Source organism: Gouania willdenowi, chromosome 19, assembly GCF_900634775.1.
Source record: "Gouania willdenowi chromosome 19, fGouWil2.1, whole genome shotgun sequence".
Lineage (NCBI taxonomy): Eukaryota > Metazoa > Chordata > Actinopteri > Blenniiformes > Gobiesocidae > Gouania > Gouania willdenowi.
Window position 1 is genome coordinate 10,557,496 of NC_041062.1, and position 22,692 is coordinate 10,580,187.

The 22,692-nt window shown below is 38.0% G+C and overlaps 3 protein-coding genes across 5 annotated transcripts; all 3 read left to right on the forward strand.

Moving 5' to 3' along the window:
• The first annotated feature begins 1,575 nt into the window (after positions 1–1,575).
• On the forward strand, positions 1,576–8,709 carry LOC114481760 (RUN domain-containing protein 3A-like). Its single transcript, XM_028476794.1, has 11 exons — positions 1,576–1,931; positions 4,755–4,870; positions 5,223–5,350; positions 5,440–5,525; positions 5,605–5,694; positions 5,793–5,873; positions 5,956–6,142; positions 7,301–7,458; positions 7,555–7,674; positions 7,961–8,055; positions 8,142–8,709. Exons 1-11 carry the CDS (start codon positions 1,852–1,854, stop codon positions 8,282–8,284), a joined length of 1,284 nt encoding a protein of 427 aa, XP_028332595.1. The 5' UTR covers positions 1,576–1,851; the 3' UTR covers positions 8,285–8,709.
• A 1,785-nt stretch (positions 8,710–10,494) lies between these two features.
• On the forward strand, positions 10,495–13,614 carry ndufa4b (NDUFA4 mitochondrial complex associated b). Its single transcript, XM_028476444.1, has 4 exons — positions 10,495–10,652; positions 12,786–12,874; positions 12,985–13,045; positions 13,293–13,614. The coding sequence occupies exons 1-4, from the start codon at positions 10,602–10,604 to the stop codon at positions 13,347–13,349; spliced, it is 258 nt and encodes an 85-aa protein (XP_028332245.1). The 5' UTR covers positions 10,495–10,601; the 3' UTR covers positions 13,350–13,614.
• Positions 13,615–14,441: 827 nt separating this feature from the next.
• cenpt (centromere protein T) lies at positions 14,442–22,399 on the forward strand. 3 transcript variants are annotated; one of them, XM_028476573.1, is made up of 14 exons: positions 14,442–14,589; positions 15,610–15,733; positions 17,288–17,423; positions 17,542–17,635; positions 17,740–17,876; positions 18,000–18,060; positions 18,143–18,279; positions 18,452–19,341; positions 19,423–19,810; positions 19,941–20,102; positions 20,205–20,304; positions 20,405–20,569; positions 20,703–20,807; positions 22,065–22,399. In XM_028476573.1, the coding sequence occupies exons 1-14, from the start codon at positions 14,504–14,506 to the stop codon at positions 22,192–22,194; spliced, it is 2,715 nt and encodes a 904-aa protein (XP_028332374.1). In that variant the 5' UTR covers positions 14,442–14,503; the 3' UTR covers positions 22,195–22,399. The 3 variants fall into 3 exon arrangements, with proteins under 3 accessions (XP_028332374.1, XP_028332373.1, XP_028332372.1); XM_028476572.1 differs by having other exon boundaries at positions 18,003–18,060; positions 18,452–19,810; XM_028476571.1 differs by having other exon boundaries at positions 18,452–19,810; positions 22,065–22,398.
• Positions 22,400–22,692: the final 293 nt, after the last annotated feature.

Consider the following 22,692-nt stretch of genomic DNA (forward strand, 5'->3'; position numbering starts at 1 on the left):
TGCGTTGTCTAGACTCTAGACACATCCACACCTTTGTTGCTGTGGGTGTATAGTTTACAACAGACAGACCCATTTATCAGTCTGACAGGAACCTTCAGGTCTGAAGCCTAAACCTTTTGCCTATTGCAGGCCAGGCCCAGCTCCTTCCACGGTGTGACCTCTGCCCTGATGTCCTCACAACACTGTCCAGAATTTCACACCTGCCCTCAGGCCACGACTCTGACTCAGAGACTCCTTATCTGGTTGGAAACCTCGAACCTGAGAAAAAAAAACAAGTGAACAAGTCTCTGCTATTCATAGGACAAATGGAAGCCTGTTGTTGTAAATACAGTATTTTTAAAATAGTGCTCAGGTGTACAGAATGAAAGATACCTGTGTTAACATGTATAAACTGTGGGAAATTAGAATATATATATATATGTGTGTGTGTGTGTGTGTGTTTTGTAAATATTTGTAAATATTCCAAATAAAATGTGATGTGATATGCAAAATTCATCCACATTTTAGCAGTCATCATGCCTGGAGTCCTACTATCAGTTGCATTATGGAAGTTGTAGAAGAATGAGGGCGTCCTCTGGTGGTGCAAAAATGCTAACACTGCAAGTGAAATGGCAATAGGAAAAAGTCAAATTATAAATTCATTTAAAAAATTATTCTTATTTTTTTTTTCACAAGTTTTAGATCCTTGCAATTCTATTATCAACATGGAAAACAGACTTTACTGGGTACTGCATGTCCTATTCTATTCCATTATAAACAGTAGTAAAAAATGTATTTATGTATAAATAAATGTTGTAATAAATATGAATAAATTGTTAATAAATAAATAAATTAATTCCATCACAAAAAAAAAAAAAAAAAAATCAACCTTGCTACATATTCAACATATTCAATGTCTAGACATTATGAAGCACAAGACACAGACGTGAATAAGAAAGAGCTCCTGCATGAAATCTCCCCACCCCCATCCGACATGTGTGGTGGTGAGGTTGTGAGTGGAGGAGGTTGAGCTGACACACTCACTCTATGAGGAGGACAAAGAAAAGGAGGCAGGGGGAGGATGCTGATTGGAAGTGATACCAGTAGAGGAAATGATGACTGAGTGGGAGATGATATCACACTTATTGAGAGATAGAAAGAGCAAGAAATAAAGCCCCATGATGATAAATAAGCTTCGGAAGTAATGGCAACAAAATAACGACTGAATAAATATTGAATTAAAAAAAACAACAAATATGTAGTTTGTATCATACCTATATATAAAGCAGTTATTAATTATCAATTATACGTTTTTCTCGAAGCTATTGTTTTATAAAAGCTTATAAGAATATGATTACCAAGAAATATTTTGGTTTAAATAATGTGTTTTTGGTAATCAATTAGGAATTATTAATATTCAATTATAATAATATGTAGGTTATTTATTATGTTGTGCAGAAGTGCAGTGCAAACAATGTATTCTGTGAAAGTGCTGAGAAAGCATTCAGTCATTGGTGACTCGTCTCCTGGTGTGTGACGCGCTCTGATCCTTTGTGATGCTTCACGATGAGATCATAGAAGAGGCGGGCACACGCACACACACACACACACACACACCCAGCAGATTGGGTTCAGCCTTCAGGACAGAGCATCATAAACACTAATGCCACGCTGTGGTTCAATGTTTCAGGGCGTTTGCTCCATCTTTAGGTGTGCTCATGCTGGTGCTGGTGCTGATGCTGATGCTGTGAGGACGATCTCTGCTCTCTGATGCGGATACAGAGCATCTTTCTGGGGTTGCATGAGGAGGACTGGTGCTGACCGACAGGGAGGGGTCGTTTGATTCCTGCATGCTGCCCAGAGGAGGCAGCGATGGCCTGTGGAGATGTCTCCAAAAACATTTCTGCTCGGAACTTGGCGGTGGAGAGAAGAAACCTCCTCACAGTCTGCAGGTTAGTCTGATGTCAGGCTGCTATGTGATGTCCTTCTCTTATTGTTGTCAGAAATATGCAGATGAAGTCTGTATTGTCCCCATCCTGAAAACTCTGTATATTTTTCTTTTTTAACAGAAAGCCTTTCAGCTTTATCTGTTTTGAAAAAGTGTATAAATTATTCTACACAGCCATGTTATTCCTCTCTGAGTTTAGCACTGTCATCATTGTCATGTGTTTAGCCCTTGCACTGGTTGCTATGACGACAGCCTCCCTGAGGCAAGGGCTAGCTGATGCTCCAGGGACTATAATGGCAAAGCCTGTGTTTAGGTACTAATTAAACTTTGTGTATATGTTTCTGCAGCCCATATGACCATCTCCAGAATAAACAATTACGAATTAATTCCTAACCATATTCTACATTACATACCTGATTTCTCTCTTGTAGATGATCTAAGCTCATTTATATTTCTCTCCTTCAGAAAACGTAAACAACAACTAAACATCTCTCAGTATTAACTTATTATGCATAAAAACATATCATATAATCTAACAGAATTCGCGTCTAAAGTTACATTAAAAAAATACCATTTAATCTGTTTTGTTAGTGTATATTACACCAAGTGACCAAAGATCACTTTTTGTAGGTGTTATACTGTAGGAAGTCAAACAAATAAACTGTTTGTTCCGCCCCATATACAGCTGTGTACCTATATGTTTATGTTCCACAGTCATGCTTTGCACTAAAATCACATGGCTGAGGCTGTGTGTGCATAGTAAACCAGTTACTGTCCATTCCTGCAAATGAATCAGGCATTGTTACATTTCAAACAAAAGAATAGTGTTATTACTTGCTATGCTGCTTTGTGTTTGCATTTTCCATCAAATGTGTGGACATTGTTTCAACACAGCTTTTTCAATAAAGGTTAGATTAGGGTGCATTAAAACCTCAACTTTTGCAAGAACCCCCCCCCCCCCCGAATTTTCTGTTTGGCGTTTGCTATAGAGCAGGGATCTTCAACCTTTACTCTCAAAGGAGCCATTTTGCCTCATCTCACCTGGATTAAAGTCCTCCTGGAGCCGGAAAAAAAACCTTCTCAATGAAGACAATACAGTGAATGAAATTCTATACAGTTAAAATGACATAGAATAATGTTTGATTTCATGATTTGATTTATATAGATCATGTAAATGGCAATTTAAAAACAGATTAAAATAAAATGAAATAAATTAACATCAAGAAATACCAACTAAACAGTATCTTGCATCTTCAAATTCTTACACATCTCAGTTTACATGAACACAATGTCATATAAAGAAGATTATTTTTAGTTCATGTATTTAAAGGGCGACAAAAAGTAACTTGAACTTTGATAACACATGATCATGTGATCAACACATGCTAATTTCTCATTTCTTGCCACACATAAAACATGCATATTTAACCTGCACATTAGTGGTTAAATGAATCTGTTCCCACACAATTAAAATCTCTTTTTTCTTCCAGTATAGTGTTTTTGTTGGTTTAGTTATTTACCAGGGATTTAAAACTTAAGGTTAGCCACAGGTGCAGCAAAGTTGATGGTCTGAAGATGTTGCAGGAAGTGAAGTAGGAATGTGCTGAGTCATTGCACAATGTGATTTATTTGAGGTTAACAAATTGTTATATCTTGATTTTATTTGTCATTAATCAATAATAGCCTCTGTAGGAAAATAACAACTCTTTATTTCAATAGTTTTTTTTTTAAAGCTATAGGGAGCCATTGCAAAAGAGTCAAAGAGCCACATGAGGCTCTAGAGCCGCAGGTTGCAGACCCCTGCTATAGAGCATAGCTTTTCAATTGCATTTTCATTTGATAAGATTGTAAACAAACTGACTTTTTTCCCCCACAAATGAATAAACAATATGAATGTTTATCTACCTATAAAAGCAAGAAAGTTCTGTATGCGTGCGTGTGTGTGTGTGCGTGCGTGTGTGTGTGTGTGTGTGTGTGTGTGTGTGTGTGTGTGTGTTTGCGGAGCAAATATCTCCCCGATGCGGTGTCTGTTCGACCCGAAGCTTAACAAAAATATGAAAATGAGTCAAAATATACAAAACTAAATATTTATACAAAAAATACACAAAATGACTCCAGAATCACACTACAATGGCAACAAAAAACAATAATTATACAAAAATGCACAAAAAGACAACAGAACAATACAAAAATACACATAATGACTCCGAAAAACATACATTACAGAAAAATATACCAAACAGAAAAAATATATAAATGAGTAAAAAGACAACAAACATATTTATCATGTGCAAGTCCCATAGAATTAAACCAGGGAAATCGCACACGCTATTATACTTTGCACCCGCAAATATAGTCCTTTATAACACTACAGAGTACAGAGTATGTTCACCTCTTTATACATCCAACCTTCAAACACATACTCAAGTCTACTTTAAATTATTGTGATTTCAAGATAAGATATAAAAAAAAGAAACTAGTTTCAAAAGAAATTATAGGTAAATTATACAGTAGATAGCTTTACTCTTTACATAAATGTACATGAAAATAAAAAAATAAACAAATTCAGGACAGATAGATCCAACTGAAAATTTAAAAAGGACCACTATGTTTTTTTTTTATATCAGAAAAAAAATTATAAAAAAAAATTATATGAAATCCCCTGCTACAATAACTAAAAAAATATCTTATTGATTATCTTCTCCGACACAATAATGTGTTTAAAGGAAGCAGATACTGTTTATGTCCTGCTTTAGACGTAGAGGATTTTGTGTTTTATGTTTTATATGATATTGTACACCTCTCTCTTTCTTTAAAACACGTGCAGGTTGTCAATTAAAACCCTTTTGGAGAAATACACAACTGAGCCCATCGATGAATCACCTGAGGAGTTCATCAATTTTGCAGCAATCTTTGAACACATTCTTATACATCGCTTGAAAGGTAATTCATCTTAAAGAAATATGCACCCAGGAACAAAAGACTTTGCACTATATTAGTATTTAAAGCTCTGTGTGAGTGAATCCCCCAAAAAAGATTAATCAACCAATTTTAATTTGTGTAAAGAATGGTTAAAAATCTCTTTTTTTTTACTTTATAAACTGCAAGTCCATCAGATTCGGTGTCCAATACTTTGACTGTCATAAAACGCTCAAAGGTAGATTAAAAAACCTGTTGAATTAACTATTTCAATTCAGATATTAGTTTTTAAAATGTGAAAAAAAATGTGTGCTACACAGGTTTGATCACAGCTCCACATCTGGCTTTGTTACGTTTACTATGTTTCTCACTTCAGACTCAGAAAGTTGGTTCGATGCTCAGAGGAGTTACTGGGACTATGTGTGCCTGGCATGTGCCAAGGTACCCAACAGTTGCATCAGCAGCATCAAAAACATGGAGAACGTTAGCACTTCCCAGGCAAAGGTAAGTAGTGAGACTAATACTACATGAACCGTAATAAATAAAGAATTAAGCTTTATTTCAATGATTTCTGCTACTGATGAACATTTCAGGGTCGTGCCTGGTTGAGAATCGCCTTAATGGAGAAAAGATTGTCTGAATACATCTCGTCAGCGTTAAAGGACATCAGGACGACCAGGTGCTGCCTCTTTCCTGCATGGTAGTAAGACCTGGTGGTAAATATATCAGCATTTTCATGCGCTTGTGATTTCATACAGAAAGTTCTACGCAGAGGGAGCGGTCATGTTAAGAGAAGAGGCCACAGTTTTGACAGGGATTCTAATAGGTCTCGAAGCCATCGACTTCAGGTGAGAAAATTCTAAATTCATTCTGTAACATGATTAGAAGATTCCGATTGGTCGTCTCAGTGTTTGCAACGTGTCTCTGTGGGTTTTTCGTCCCTCAGTTTTTGTCTGAAAGGGGAAACAATTGATGGAAAAATGGCAGCGGTGATTGATTACACACCGTACTTAAGATTCACACAAAGGTATATTCAATGGATTAGTAGAGGCCACCTTGTGTGAAATAACGCTATTAGAACGTATTTACAAATGTTTATTGTGTTGCAGCTATGATTACATGAGTGATGACGATGATGATGATGATGATGATGAGGATGGACGTAGTGTTAATAGCAGTTCCAGTAGCGACAGCATTGCTGAACCTCCCTACGTCCCATTGGTCACAGACGAGGACAGCTGGAAGACCAAGTGTCGCAAAATGGAGCAGAGGTTCAAGATCGTGAATGCTCAGAAGGTGGGGCCGCGTGCATCTTCATGTGTCAAGGCAATAAGGTAGAAGTTATGCGTTCTAGATTTTCAACGATTACCTAGCCAGGTTTGTGTTTCCGTGTTCTCATTAATGGAAAATGGTAAATGGACTTGATTTTATATAGCGCTTTATCACCACACTGAAGCAGTCTCAAAGCGCTTTACATATCAGCTCATTCACCCAATCACTCTCACATTCACACACCAATGGGACAGGACTGCCATGCAAGGCGCTAGTCGACCACTGGGAGCAACTTAGGGTTCAGTGTCTTGCCCAAGGACACTTTGACACATAGTCAGGTACTGGGATCAAACCCCCAACCTCTCGATCAGACCCACTACCACCTGAGCCACGGTCGCCCTGGAAAAGATAGTTGATGGACATTAATGAGCGAGTATCAATCAATCAATCTTTATTTATATAGCGCAGATTACAACGACGGTCATCTCATAACGCTATCAAAATATAAAATTTGGAATAATAATGAAAAAAAACCCCACCAAAATCCACATGAGTTTAGCGATAGTGGGGAGAAAAAATTTCCCAGCAGAACTTGGTTCAGAGGTGGCAGCCATGAGCCATCTGCCTCGACCGGTTGGGGTTAGTGGACAGAAGGACCAACAGAACAAGATGGAGAGATAGAACATCAGATCAGAGTGTCCCAGACGAGTTGAGCCGTGAACCATTGATCAGGAACTGTCAACTCCAGCTTCAAGACACCTGAAACAGAAAAGAGAGAGAAGGGCGAGGAGAAGGCACTGACTGCAGAAAAACATGATACAGTATTATCAAGTCAGCCTGCCTTGGCCTTGGGCCTCACTCCCAGTGGCCTAGTCAACATTTATTATAAAGGTGATGAATCTCTTCCAGTTTATTGGTGAACTAACAGCGACTCCAAGGTCTGTAAACGCAACCGTTTACAGATGAGCCCATGTCCTTTCTAGTAATTAGGTTATGTTATGATTCAGTCCTGTTTATGCGGACTGTAATATATAATATATAACCGGCTACATCAGAATTCAAATTTCTTCCTGTTTATTAAACCAGTAATGAGAGCGTTTACAGACAAGCCCATGTCCGTTCTAGTGGTAAGGTTATGTTGTGAGTATTCACTTTCATAAAGGGTGGATCTGCTTTTGTCAGGGTTACCTGGAGGAACTTGTGCGTCTGCGTGACTCTCAGCTAAAGAACGCCGAAATGGAAAAGAAGCGACTAAATGCCCGTTTGGAGGAAGTGAGAAACAAGAGTCAAGAGGAGAAAAAGGAATTAGAGTCAATCATTCTTGAGCTCCAGGAGCAAGTGTGAGTGCTACTACTGAAGGATGATTCCAGTATTCCAGGATTCATGGCTGTGTTTACATTTTACATGAAACTTTCTATTTTTTTTTTTTTTTTTAGGACAAAAAAGATCCAGTGTGACTCCAAACCCTTTGCTAAAAACATCCCATCTCCCATTATGAGTGACTGGTCAGGTTTCCATTCCAACAGCAGCCAAGAGAACAAGAAACTGTTTCGCAGGTTTGAACTCTGGAAAACCTTTCAAACAAAACTCATATCATAGAAATGAAAAGGCATAAAGAGTATACATTTATTAAACAGATGTGCTTCTTCAAACTAAGCAGGATTACCTGACATTTTTCAAGCAGCCTATTTTAATTCCAGACAACCCCACATGGGGTCATGATCCCAAGGTTGAAAAACACTGTCCTACAACTACAGCATTACAATTTCAGGGAGATCGACACATAAATATGTCACTAATGTAAGCCATATACTTTCACACAGTACTCTTTGTATTTTTCAGGAGTAGTTTTCCAAGCATTGAGCTACTCGAGGTCAACTTTAGCCCAAACCCCCACCCACTCCAAAGGAAACCAAATGGATACACATGGGATGCAGGTGACACATAATATTAATACATATCATTTCTTTAAAATCAAAAGTATGGGACTAACTCCTTTGTTTTGCGGTCTGACCCCCTGCAGAGAAAGACAACAGCTCCTCCCTGATGGGCCTGTGTGGGTCAATGGCTTCTTTTCCAAGCTGCAAATCTCTGAACAGCCTCAAGTCCAGCGAGTGTTTGGTCAACCTGAGCACAGAGAACAGTCCGACTCTGACTCCCAGCTAAAAAAAGCCGAAAAACATGAGCTGACTATAGGACGTCAAGTAAAACGTGACCATTTTAAAATCAGTCTTGAGCTGATCAGGCCTCTGGAAAGGCAATCAGATGGTCTTGTTTTTGTATTTCATGTCATCTCACAGTCACAATATTGAATCTTAACTAAGAGCTCCCACTGTTTGTTTATTTTGTGTCACTTTGTCTTATTCAGCCAGTAACATCAGACTAACTGGTGGTAACGTTAATGTGACAAATAGATTATTTTTGCTATAATATAGTTTTCCTATACACATTTTTTTTTTTTAAATGGGTATTTATTTAACAGATGTTGCTTTTTTAATCAGCTTTTCATTTCATGTCAATGATGATCATTTTTAATCATTTAGATTTCATCATCTAGATTTTTTTACATGATGTCAAATTAAAACATAATACGCAGGACTCCCGATGGCGTGTATGTCTTCTTTTAAACCAGAATAAAACTGCCTTTTTCCAAAAAAGTGATTTTGATTGTGACCAATTTTATCCCCCTGAGTTTTGCACTGCCTGTACATCAAAATCTCACAATTTAAATATTTGTTTTGAATCATATGTTTTCTGAAAACCGACTTAGTTATAACCCCTGAAAGTGCATATATAAAAAAAAAAAAAAGGTTTTAATGTGATAAAATATTATTTAACACATTAATAATACATTAAATGTCAATTTGAATAATTCTGATGGAGAGAAAAAAATAAATAAATAATTACGTATGTGTGCAATACTTGATTAAATGTGAAAGTAATGAAAATAAATTGCACAATGCATCGGTTGCTTGAAAATATGATTTTTAAGACTGGCACCCCTTCATAGAAAACCATCTTCAAGACAGACCACATAGTAGATCACGTGTGTCAAACTCAAGGCTCGAGGGCCAAATCCGGCCCTTTAGAGCATCCAGTTCGGCCTGCAAGAGAAAGCAAAAATGACAGAGAAAACAAGAATCATTGTGTAATTTAGTTGTTTCTCCAAATAAACAAATCCAAGAAAACGCCACAATATTTGGAGGGCTCACAGTTTTCCCATGCTTAGTACATGATGGCAGTCAGTTTTAAAGTCAAATTGTGGCAAGAACTTTAAATTTTTCCAATATTCTGCAATTTTTCTCAAAATGTTTAATCAAAATTTAATCAGAATGAGTCACAAAATCAATCAAATTTAAAGGCACACTGTGGACTTTTTGACCTAAAGAGTTTGACTCATATGAGTTATTTTAAATGATTCCTCAGGCCAACATACAACGCTTGACAGTATCAAAGCTCCGAGCGGGGTGCCCCTCTTTATACCGACCATGTAAGTTTGGAAAAGACGGACCGTCTTTCACCAGGTCATGTGACCTGGAGAATGCCTGGACAACGTTTCACTAATCGCAGTGATCGTTGAGTTATACGTGAATTCTTTAGTAAAGGAAGTCGGCAAGTCAGATCCATAAGTTCGGGATAAGGATTGGCTCTGAGGGCTGGCAGGGCTGGGCTGGCACAGTCTATGAGCTGGAGGAGCAGAAGCCACCGTCGCCCACCTCTCCCCGCCGCCGTAGTCCCGACGCTCGGACTTCCTCACCGCGTCGGTGGTGCTCACCCCCTACTCCCTGCCCTCCTACCCGCTTTGTCGAGGGTAGGAGGGGACAGGTGTCCCGGCGTGCGTGGGGTCGCCCGTCCGCCCCGAGACCGGCCGCCGCGCCGACCCTCTCCTTATCCCGAAGTTCCAGATCAACTACTGCCTGCGACAGTGCAGCAGCGCTTGCTGCCGCTTACATGAAAGTTACTGGTCTAGCGCCCCTAGTGGCCAAAAGTTACGCAGTGTGCCTTTAAGTGGAATTAATGTCCGTCACTTCCTGCCTGGATATTTTCGTACCTTTTAATTTATATATCAAATACGTTGAAATGCAAACGAGGACACATTAAAGTTTAAATAACAAATTTTAACGGGACAAACTGGCCTATGGTTTAACCCTTAAACTAAAATGAGTTTAACACCACTAGACAGCTTTAATCAAGTTTAAAATCACATATTTAACCACCTTTTAGTCTAAATGTGATTTCTTAAGTTTTGGCAAATAACCTTTTCTGGGGCATTAAGGGGCCACAGCCCGCAGTTTGTGAAGCCCACCACTGGAGCAATGCACACTACCCAGCTGTTGTGGTTCCATTGTGTGATTGGCTGAGAGCAGAGGAAAAGGAGGAGGAGGAGGAGGAGGTCTATGTTGGCCTGGAAACACGCACTGAGAACCTGAAAGCGCGTGCCAGCCGCTCATACCGCTTTGATAACGGACTCATCGGCAGAACCATGTCGTCTATGTTGGGAACCGTCGCCAAACAGCTGAAGAGCCACCCGGCTGTGAGTCCTTCCTCCTCCATGTGTCCTCCTTAGAATTAACGGAGCGGTGACATTGGGCTGCGTCTTTGACGAGGACGCGCGGTGTGGCCGTGCGCGCCCCCGATTCCTCCATTCCTCCGTTCTGGTTCATTATCAAATATTAGAAATGACTGCACGGGGAGATTCTTATTCATACTGTTTAATAACACTAATAATGTCTGCATGTGGCGATATTTTCAAGCCTGTCATGTGACTGTATAAATGTCACATTCCTCTACTGGTAGTGTTAAATAGACATATTATTTATTTCTATAACCAAAGAGCTATTTTAATCCTTTGAATCCACAATAGATCTATTAATAGTACTACTGCCTTCAGCCTCTTGCATAAGTATTGCACCATGATCAGAATGATTCATGTGTGCTGCCATGTAAGCAGAACGCTTACATGGCAGCACGTATACAGGCTTCAGTGCATGTTTCCATACTGTTGTGACTCAAGGCCAAAGCAATGCAGTGAGTGTTCATTGAAGGACAAGGGGGCACATGGCCTGCTTTACGGCACTGGCCTTATATAGAGAGGAGCTGGGGTTTGTTTTTGCCCTCTGCTCAGGGACTGGCCTAGTGTCACATTGTTATTTTCTTTATTACACTTCAACAACAATAGAGACATTTAAAAATCTAAGCAGAAACAAGGTTTACCTCGAAAGTGTTTTTTTTTTAAAATTTTATTTAACCTGTTTAAAAACTAATTAAATTTTTTTATTTATTTTTTTAAATTCATTTAAAATCAACTCATTTTACAAGCCAGTCAGCAAATAACATGTAACATATATAACAAAAAGTGTAAAAATTACAAAAAAAAAAAAAAATGCACTCCCATATTATTCCGTCATCTATTCATGTGTAGGCAACCAAATCTGTAGCCAGCTGCAACAGGGAAAAGGAGAATTGTCTTGTTAAATGGAACAACAACAAGAATGTGTTGTTAAATCGATGGGGCATTTCTTTCTTAATGAGTAATATTATTAAATATTTAAATGACTAATGGACCAGGACCTGTTGTACCTTCTATATTGACTTTATTAATTACTTTACTGTTTGTGTTGCATGTAAAGGACTTCACAGTGTTTGTTTCCCATAAGTGGACATGACCAGAGCTGTGCTGGTGTCACAAAGTGAAAATGTATAGTTAAATACCAGGTTTCCCTATAGAAAAAAAACATATTATACATTAGGGGTGGGAACCTCTGGGTCCTCACGATACAATACAATACGCGATACAAAGCTCATGATAATGATTATCTCACGATATGGCGATTATCGATATATAGTGGTCAGAAATCAATCTACTAATCTATGATGTAACAAAAAAAAGATTACGTGAAAAAATACAATTTTTATTTAATATCGCTGAAAGACAATAAATTGAAAAAGTGTCCTATGAACAGTGACACTATTTTAGTGCAACATTTCTGTAAATAAGTGTCAACATACCAATGTAAATGAATAAGTATCTCCAATAGTGCTTTCTGTAAACAAAAAATAGGGTCTTTCTTACCAGTGACACCATTATCGTGCAGTATTCCAGTAAACAATGTATTGGTTCCTTCAACAAACAGTGAAAAAATTTCTGTGAAAACTATAACAGCACATTTTAGTGAAAAAAGCAGAAACGGTTTTGAAAAAAAAATAAAATAATTAATTTTTGAATAAAAAAAATTAATAAATAAACATTAAAAAAATTGATACTTAGCGCAAGCATATCGATAATTGACCGTGTAAAAAAATATCGCGATGTATCGCCGTATCGAGATATCGTCACACTCCTATTATACATAAGCTTAAAACCTGGTCTTGGTCTGGATTTTCTTTATCAAAATGAAAACAGTTATTCATTGATAAACAGTAGTCATAAACTAATAAATAATCTCTATTCAGAAACATATGTCTTTGGAGTGAGTTATGTGTGATAATGTAATATTAAAAAATAAAACAGTACAAGGTAGTGTCACTGCATAATAGGTATAATAAATCAGTAATACAGCAATAGCTGCAAAACATGTTTCTAGTGTGAAATGGTGTCAACAAGTTATACAATAAATGTTTCCGACTGTTAATGCTCCTAATAAAGATTGTGTTCTTTGACCTGTAGCTGATCCCACTCTTCATCTTCATCGGTGGTGGGGCCACTATGAGTGTTCTGTATCTGGGACGACTGGCCCTGAAAAACCCTGATGTCTCGTGAGTATAAGTGTGGAATAAAATATCCTTTATATGGCAAAACACTTGTTTGAAAACACAAAAAAAAACCCTTAATAAACTTTAGTCTTTGTTTTTCATTGTTTCTTTAGATGGGATCGCACCAACAACCCAGAGCCCTGGAATAAAATGGATCCCACCCATCAGTACAAAGTACGTCATTTATTATAAATGTTAAGTCGACTTCTTCACTATTGATGTGTGGTAATGCCAGGAGGTTTTCCACGGAGGTCATACATGCAGTCATTTCCCTGTGTCAGTTGCCCGTGAACATTTCTGTGAAAAAAAAAAAACATTTTTTATCTCTGTTATCTTGCCTCAAAGTCCACAACTGACTCTCTCTCTCTCTCTCTCTCTGTGTGTGTGTGTGTGTGTGTGTGTGTGTGTATACATGCGCCAGCTTTTTACAGTCAACATGGATTATTCCAAGCTGAAGAAGGACAGGCCAGATTTTTAAGTCTTGGCATTTCTTCCAAATTGCGCTGTCATGGATGTCCCAGAAGGAGTCTTTGCACTTTTTTTGCCAAAAAAAAAAAAAAAAACCAAGAATCTAATGAGACAACATAAACATGTAATTACATTAATATATTTCTAGGAAGATGGAGAGAACAGTGGATATTATCCACGAGTGATAATAAAACAGGCAACCACCTGTTTCACTGACTGGTTAATTTATTTTTCATTTTGTTTTGATGTGTGTTATTAAAGTTATTACGATCATGTGTTTGACTTGGATCTTATTTTTAATACACAGAGGAACGTCTGTCTCACATACTTGTATCAAAGGGTTTGGAGAATGAAGGTAAAACAAAATAAGTATACATAAATAATAATAAATATGGTTATATGGAATATACGGGGTGCAGAAAAGGCAAATGCATGTTTGTTATATGATTACATTTAAAAAATATAGTCCTATTAGTAGTTCAGGTGTTCAAATAAAATCAAAATCAAGAGAGCTCAATAAACCTCTTCATTAGAATAATGTAATGAAGTTTTACGGTATTTTTTGAGACATAAAATAGATAAATTACATGACAATACAACAAATGAAACAACAAATGTACTACATTACAGCATGTAGCAAAAGGTTAACAATACCTTTTGTTGTTGGGTCCAGATATATCAAAAGAGCTCAAAGAATGAGTGAAAATCACATTATATATATATATATATATATATATATATATATATATATGCTACTATTTTAATTGTTTCTGTGGGATGAAACACATGATTAAACCACCCAATGACAGACTACACACTTTCTTTCCCCCACCAACTTTGCATTAGCTGATATGTTTTCATACAGTTTGAGGTCGAATGGATAATGTTAACTTAAATAATAGAAACAAACTCTTTTTGTCACATTTTTAATGCTGACTATAAGTAATTCAAAAGAACTATAGGTTAAAATAATGAAAAAAAGACCGCGAGCAGTCGCGAACGTTCCAGGTGGTGGCGCTAGACAACAACACTGTTGGACGCAAAACGTCTAAAATTCAAAACAAAAGAAGAAGAATGTGAGCTCTCGCGAGATTCAAAAATAAAGCGGGACTGAGGAGAGTTCGTTGATCACAGCTTCAACTTCCAGAGCTACAGTTTATCAACATGGACAACACAGAGGATTTATCTGCTCGGTTTATTCTGGGACAGATTCTCAGCACTGAGATACCCAGGACTCCGATGATCCCCAGGTAATACGTTTATTCATACGAGAACTGGCTGCGTTTCTTGTTTGCTATTTTGCGTTACTGTTCGTGTTTTTGGGTTAATATGAATTTACGCTTTAATATTTTCTTTATATTAATGGTAGTTTTGATAAATACATGAAATAAATTGAACATGTTGGCTAGATGAAGTGAAACACCAGAATGTAACCCTTAATACAGTGGTTCACAACCTTTTTCTTGGAAGGATCGATGCACAAAGTGACAATAACGCATTTTTTTTAATACTGCATTTTATTTTAACTAGAATTTCATTTGAGAAAGTGAAAGTATAGCATACAGTGTGCGGTGTTTTGATTTGGAAACAAAAACTAAAAACAAGTTATAAAATATTGGCCTTGGTTAGTGATACGCAAACGTATGAATAGACCCATTCTGTTCATACGTAGCGCCCCTCATTGGCCAGTTTAGGCGACGTGATGGGTGCACCACGTGACTTAAAGTTCCGTCAGTTTTATTTTAGCTCATATTTATTTTTAGCAACCCTGCTAACCTTTTTATTTTATCTCTAACCCACGAAATACCCTAAAATGTTTATTTTTTTCATATATTTATTTTCAAAGGTGGAATTTGATGTGTTAAATATGTTGAAATGAAAAAATATATATGACTAAAGTGGGATTCGAACCCACAGCAGCGGAAGGAAGAATTTTTGAGTCAAGTGCCTTAGACCACTTGGCCATCCTCACACAAGTGTATTATATTATGTATTGTTGCAAAATAGATAAACACAAATAAATAAATAAATAAATACAAGTAAAAAATACAATTAAAAATTATTTAGTTTAGTTGTATTTAGTTATCCTTTTTGTGTGGAGTTTGGATGCACCCCTGCCTAATGCCCAATGAGAGCTGGACATAGGCACCAGCAGAGGGATGGAAGGATGTATTTATTTTAAATTTAAAAATGTATTTAAAAATGTCACAACCCCTAGGTTGGAAAACCCCTGACTTAATACCAAGTTTTTAAAACCTTTTTCTCTGTAGTGGCAGCACCCAAGCACCAAGTAGCAGTGGGACGCGTCGCAGCAGCAGAATCTCTGGGAGAGATGCTGGAGCACAAACCCCGACGGACATAGTGAGACACAGCATGAGACGGAGGATCAGCCAGGTGAGGAAGATCAGCTGTCTGTGCTAATAATAAACATACATTTTGTTCCAAAATGTCTTAAAAAAACAAACAAACCAGTCCTCATGTCACCGCCTGATTGCGACTCACAGCTGGTTTTGTTTCACCCTCATAAGCGCTCAGTGTGCACCACACTCCAAACACTTGCTCATAATTGACAACATAAAAAACGACACAATAAAGCCATGAATTCCTATCAAAAACCTTTTCAAACACCCCATTAGAGACCAAAACATAAACATACACATCCACTGTTTCATCATGTCAAAGATAAATCCTTACTTACCTGCTTGAGCTCAAGATTGTCAAGAGCCACTGACCCCCTTCTCGTTGTTTCACTTGTAGTACAGCAAGATATTGTAAGCTGGTGAAGTTGAGGCACACGTTATTAGACCTACTATTATTATTATCCCCCCCCACAAAGTGTAGAAGGGGGATATAGTTTTCAGTTCCGTCCATGCGTTCTTTTGTCCGAGTTAAAGGCTTTTCTCAGAAATGGTTTAAGATAGGATAACCAAATTCGATGTGTGGCTTCAGCGTATCAATACCTTGATGGAGTTTGAAAATGAGAAGCGCGCAATTATTTTTTTTCAGAGTTATTGCCCTTGTTCCATTTATTTATTTATTTTTTTTACTCTGTTCTAGGTATCTTCAAAGGGGACAGCTTTTCTTAGAACCCCTTTAAGATAGTAATTTTATATTCTGATGTGATAATATTTTTTTATGTATACATCTAAGTTCTTAGATTTAGGACATTTAGGAAAAGGTTGTGAGTTATAACGACAACCAATTTGGCGGGGGATGTTGATGACTATGTCTTTTTGTTAATGTTATTATTAATAACAAGAAGACACAGTCATCAACATCCCCCGCCAGATTGGTTCTCATGATAACTCACAACCTTTTCCTAAATGTCCTAAATCTAAGAACTTATAATAATTGCATGCTTCTCATTTTCAAACTCCATCAAGGTATTGATACCCTGAAGCCACACAATGAATTGGGTTATTCTATTTTAAACAGTTTCTGAGAAAAGCTGTCCCCTTTAGCTCTAACGGAAGCACGGAGTTCAAACCAATATCTCCCTTCATACTTTGTGGCAAGTGGTAATAATAATTTTGTACATAAGGCTGCCATTACGCTGTCGTTTTCTGTCATTAGCATTAATAAGGTGTCACAAACACTGTATTTTTCACTGAATTATGACACCTTTGGATCTATGTTCATCATTTTTTGGGTTAGGTGGAGGGATCTAGTGGGGTTAGGGTAACAAACAAGACTTAATGACAGCCTCCATGACACCTTATTCATGCTAATGACAGATATCATGTCATAATAATGACAGTGTAATGTCAGCCTTCATGTAAAACTACAAGTAAAGTCTTACGGAACAAGTGTTTTATGTCTAATGAAAATTGTTGAGAATGCAACTGAATTCCTAACCAGAATCAGTGTCTAAGGTGGTTACTTGAAATTTGATTTAACTCATTCTCTTCCTTCCTTTTTTTATTTATTTATTTATTTATTTATTATTAGAGTATAACTCAAAAATCCCAGCCTGCTCCCAGAAGAACTGCCCCATTCGTGCGCAGGAAGCCCCGATCTTCAGCCTCCATGCTTTTTGATGATGAACAAAGCCCCAGAATATTACTGAAGAACATCCTGATGACAGGTGTGTGTGTGTGTGTGTGCGCATGTGCATCTGTCCGTCCCAATCTATTGTTGCTTTTCCGTGGCTCCTTGTGTGTTTATCACAACCTAATCTTGTATGTCCTGCTGGGACCTTTTAGAAAATGTGAAGTCACCTTTGGTTCATGAGAAAACGCCGTCAGGAGAGCCGGAGCCTCCATTGGCCAGCTCGTCTACTACTAACACACACCACAGGTGACCTGAAATTATTTAACCCCCCCACCGACAACTCTGTTTTTAGTCCTGAACATCAAACTTAACAAGTTATGAAACAATAACTGCTGCGTTTAATCTTTCAGCATTGAGCTGTCAGACCTGGACCTGTCGGATTTAACAGTTGGAAATGTCATAAGCACAGCAAAGGGTCTGAACAGAAAGAGACCTCGCAGGAGCCTGAATGTAACAGCTTTTGAAAAACGACTCCGAGGTGCAGATGGTAAGAGTGATATCATGTAGCTTTTACTTTTCTCGAATAATAAACCTAAACCCTATAAACCCTTATATTTTTTTTCTTATGTTTGTGTGTCAACTTTGTCATATTATTTATCGTATTTAATAGCAGAAGCTGAAGAAAGAAGTAACGAGGCAAGCAGTGACATTTCATCTCTCTCTTTATCAAGGTAAATATAGCCTTGGAAAGCTTTTGCATATATATATATATTACAGTGTTTTATGGCCAGTATTGTCTCTTTTCTGTCCCAGTTCTACTTCCTTGAGTTTAAAAACACCATTTGTTGATGTTGGGACTGAAAGGAAAGGGCTGCAGAGGAAAGTGTCACAACGTCGAAAGATTACAGAGGAGGAATTTGGGGCTGCTGTCGATAAACAGCAGATTACTGGTAAAGTTATCCAAAACATAATCCATGAATTACCTACAATTCATATTTCCATGATGCTGAGTCAGCATTTTATTTATTTGAATATTTAAAGAGAAGGTGCAAAATTAAAAGTCGTTAGACGACTATTTCTCTTGGTGTTCTATTTACATTTTTTTTCTTTTTCCGCCCACAGGTGGGACTAGATTTTTACCGGGAAAACAAGATCTTAGTGATACCACTCACTGCGAAGGCTTCACACTGGGTCTGAGCAAACTCAGTGAACCGGATGTCACGACGGATATTTTGCATTGCAACACGGCCCTCTACCCTCAGCCTGACGCCATCACATCAGACCTGTCCGTCATGGCAACCCAGGACAAACTCACTGTCGCTGCATCGCAGATTCAGAAGGATTTGGAGGAGCGAGAGGAGTCGATGAGGGAGTCAGAAGAAGAACTGAACAAAGTGCAAAGTCAGGCTGAAGAGGAAGGCGATGTACCTGACGATGTTTCCCAGCGTGAAAATGAAGCAGTTTCCAGGTCTGAGGAAGAGGTGATAGTGTCAGGTATTAATGCTGAGGAAGAGGAAGGAACAGCAGACTCGGAGGCTCAAGAGAACATTGAAGCAGAAGTGGTTGTGTTTGACTTCCAGGAGGAAGTGGTTGAGTCTGAGTCCCAGGAGGAAGTGGTTGTGTTTGAGTCCCAGGAGGAAGTGGTTGTGTTTGAGTCCCAGGAGGAAGTGTTTGAGTCTGATTCTCAGGAGGAAGTGGTTGAGTCTGAGTCCCAGCAGGAAGTGGTTGAGTCTGAGTCCCAGCAGGAAGTGGTTGAGTCTGAGTCCCAGGAGGAAGTGGTTGAGTCTGAGTCTCAGGAGGAGGTGGTTGAGTCTGAGTCTCAGGAGGAAGTGGTTGAGTCTGAGTCCCAGGAGGAAGTGGTTGAGTCTGAGTCCCAGGAGGAAGTGGTTGAGTCTGAGTCCCAGGAGGAAGTGGTTGAGTCTGAGTCTCAGGCGGAGGTGGTTGAGTCTGAGTCTCAGGAGGAAGTGGTTGAGTCTGAGTCCCAGGAGGAAGTGGTTGAGTCTGAGTCTCAGGCGGAGGTGGTTGAGTCTGAGTCTCAGGAGGAAGTGGTTGAGTCTGAGTCCCAGGAGGAAGTGGTTGAGTCTGAGTCTCAGGAGGAAGCTGTAGCAGCTTCAGACTCTGATGAAGATGAAGATGCCTCTCAGACCTCAAACAAAGAGTCTTCTTCGTTTCACCCTGAACCGGATCATAGAGCAGATCCTGAGTCTGTAGCAGATGGAGAGGAGCATGTGGACAAAGCGGAGCATCCAAGTGAAGATTATCCAACAGATTTCAAGCCTCGGGCGACTATGGACTCTAGCTCTCAGTTTGAGGAAGATGGAATCACATCTGGCAGTAACAAGGACGATGGAAAAACAGAAAGGCAGAGATCAGAGCGGCTGGACTCTAACTTGGAGCTCATCAGTAGAAGATCTTGTCAGTCTGAGGGTGCCCTGGTTGTGCCTATTGTACAGGAGGAAGATTTGGATAAAGCTAGAGAAGGTATGACGAACATACAACTTCTAAACTGTACCTTTCCATCTGTTTGCATTAGTTTGAATCCAGAAACGAATGGAAATCTTAGTAACTCATCACTGAAACTCCAGTCTTTTTGTGTGTGATTTATTTGTAGGCTTATCTGAGGTCAAGTCCAAAGATTTGGGCAGTAATCTGGAGATGGAAGGAGATGAGAACATGGTTGAACCGTCAAATCCAGAACAAAGTGATGCTTCTGATACAGAGGATGAGGAGTACCCTACTGAATTTTCCCCTGAGGAAGAAGAAGACGAAGAAGGTGCTTCTGAACGAGGAGATAAATGTCTCTTATTGTGAATTTGCTGTGCAATGTTTAAGCCTGAATATTTGTAGTTTATTTTCAACTGTTTGACATCTTCAGACATCAGTTCCAAAACTCCAGCATTTGTCCGAGCGAAAAGGAACTTTTTCATCCCGGATCCTTCAGACTCGCCAACGGTTTTCAAAGATAATCAAGCCAGGCAAGTCTATCTTCTAGTCGGTTTAGTTTTGAAAGCTTTCAATAATTAAAATGCAGTCACCGACTGTCATTCTGTTTTATTTTTTTTGTTACTTTTTCAGTGGTACGACTCAGGCCGTACCTGCAGCTAAACCAAAGCGAGCGAGACAAGTAAAGAAACGTTCCACTGCGAGGAAAGCTCTTCCTAAGAGTTACCTAATGACTGTTTTTAGGCACTTTGCAAAAACTAAAGTGGCTTCAGATGTTTACCCTGTTTTAGATGAGATGTGAGTAACCGTGACTACATTTAAACAAGACAGAGACGCAAGATTAAGCACATTTTTACACACAAGCCACCTTTTCTAATGTAATGACTGCAGTAATCCTAAAGTTGCTGATGTGCATCCTTTTTTTGAACAGAATGGATAAATTCTTCGACCGGTTAGCAGACGACTTGGAGACGTATGCTGCTCACGCAAAGAGAACAACCATTGACGTTGAAGATGTTGTTCTTCTCCTTAAAAGGTTGGTGTGGGTTTAAGAAACTACATGAATCTAAAATTAAACTAAACTTCCATCCCTATGTTTTGGTTTTTATTCAGGGTTCCTGCAGATCCTTAAAAAATCTTAAAAGGCATTAAGTTCCTGAATCTAAAAATAAGGCCTTAATTGTTATTAGAATGTCTTCAATCAATGTTTCAAGATTCTTAAATTTTAACACATGATTTTATGATGGTAATTAGTCTCACATTTCCAAATAAATGGTAACATATTTACTAAGGTAAATATATAATTTACCTTAACATCGCGCACCAACTGCAAAATAGTGACGTGGTTGCAGCGGGACTCTGTGCAGATGCGCGTCAGGCTTGTAGTAACCTTCAACAACATGGGAAAATGTAAATTTAATGAAATTTGCCTGGCCGACGATGATTTTTCTTACTATCTTTTCGTATTTCATTTTAGTTTTTGCATTTTTGTTGTTGTTTTATAGATTTGTGGCTATTTTTTGTAGTCATCTTGTGTGTCTTTGGAGTGATTTTGATTATTTTAGTATGTTTTTTGTGTATTTTAATGTCATTTTGTGTATTTTTGTGTGTTTATTATGGGGGCCGCCCATTGCACCTCTGCATTAGACACTGCAAAAAAATGTTACCCTAACCCTATGTAATTAATGTGCCTTTTTTTTCTCCCCCCAATTGTGTTTACTGTGATGTTGGTCTGAAATTGAATTTCAAATGGCAATAAAAAGTCTCGAATTGAAGTTGACTGAAGCTGTAGGAACCCTGTTATTCAGAAACTTCTGTTGTGCATTATTTATAATAGATGGACCCAATAATAGACCCACAAAACTTACATTTTCCATCTGACTAAGCTTTAAATATTCTTACATTTACAGAATTATCATCTTTGGCTTGAGTACATTTGGCAATGAAACCCTGTGAAACCCTGTCAGGGAATGTTTTTAAGTACTTGAGGTTAGAATTAACACAGCTGAAGCTTAAACTAATCATATACAAAGGCTAAATATGCATGTGTTGCATGGTGGTGGGTTTGGTTTTAAGGCTCATTTACAACTTCATCACTAGCACATACAAGAAATGTGAATATTTCTACTTTGATCACTAGATGGCACACTTGAGCTGCTTGTTTGTTCAAGAAAAATAGTTGAATTCTCTTCTTTTTTTGTTGCTCTTTTTTAATGCTACACAAGTTGCAAACCTAATGTTCTGCACTCTTATCCTGATATCACTGATATTTTTTTTATTTTTCTAATTACAGGCAGGGTTACGTTAATGACAAAGTGCCCGTGGAAGTCCTCATAGAGAAGTATCTAAGGATGGATCAGCGAAGGCTTCTGATTCCCATTGCGACAAGTGGAAATGTTGTTATTCCAAAGATACGCAAATGATTTATTATTATTATTTAATTTTTTTTTTTTAACTTTAATGTGTCTTCAAAAGCTGAGGGTCGCATTTATGTAAATCCGACAGAAATAACTATTCTTTACTTTGACAATGAATTAAATTCTATGAGTTGTATCATTTGGCCCACCCCCTTTCTTTAACTGTTTAGTTTGGAAAAATACCAATCCGTAAGGCAAAGCATAGGGTGTGGGTGGTACTACGTTACTCTTGCCTGTCATGTTGTATGTTTGTTTTTTGTATACCTTTTTCTAAAACTAAGTATAAATAAAATACTGTTGAACAGAAATGTCAATTATTTTGAACCACTAATGCCATTAAATGAAGTGTAGGGAGATCTATTTAAATGTAGTGGCAGCAATAACTCATATACAGTATAAAGCTAAACTAAAAGCTGGATGCATGCTAATGCATATCCTATTATTAAAAGTATAACAATTATTAATTTGTGTTTTTACATAAATTATTTAACATTTCTATTTTAT

Bases quoted from the DNA above. Each gene is read 5' to 3' on its own strand.
- ndufa4b (XM_028476444.1), top strand. From the start codon at position 10,602: ATGTCGTCTATGTTGGGAACCGTCGCCAAACAGCTGAAGAGCCACCCG. The intron at 10,653-12,785 runs GTGAGTCCTTCC...TTTGACCTGTAG, and splicing joins AGCTGAAGAGCCACCCGGCT to CTGATCCCACTCTTCATCTT. The intron at 13,046-13,292 runs GTACGTCATTTA...TACATGCGCCAG, and splicing joins ATCCCACCCATCAGTACAAA to CTTTTTACAGTCAACATGGA.
- LOC114481760 (XM_028476794.1), top strand. From the start codon at position 1,852: ATGGCCTGTGGAGATGTCTCCAAAAACATTTCTGCTCGGAACTTGGCG. The intron at 1,932-4,754 runs GTTAGTCTGATG...AAACACGTGCAG, and splicing joins AACCTCCTCACAGTCTGCAG to GTTGTCAATTAAAACCCTTT. The intron at 6,143-7,300 runs GTGGGGCCGCGT...TGCTTTTGTCAG, and splicing joins AGATCGTGAATGCTCAGAAG to GGTTACCTGGAGGAACTTGT.
- cenpt (XM_028476571.1), top strand. From the start codon at position 14,504: ATGGACAACACAGAGGATTTATCTGCTCGGTTTATTCTGGGACAGATT. The intron at 18,061-18,142 runs GTAAATATAGCC...TTTCTGTCCCAG, and splicing joins TCATCTCTCTCTTTATCAAG to TTCTACTTCCTTGAGTTTAA. The intron at 18,280-18,451 runs GTAAAGTTATCC...TTCCGCCCACAG, and splicing joins CGATAAACAGCAGATTACTG to GTGGGACTAGATTTTTACCG.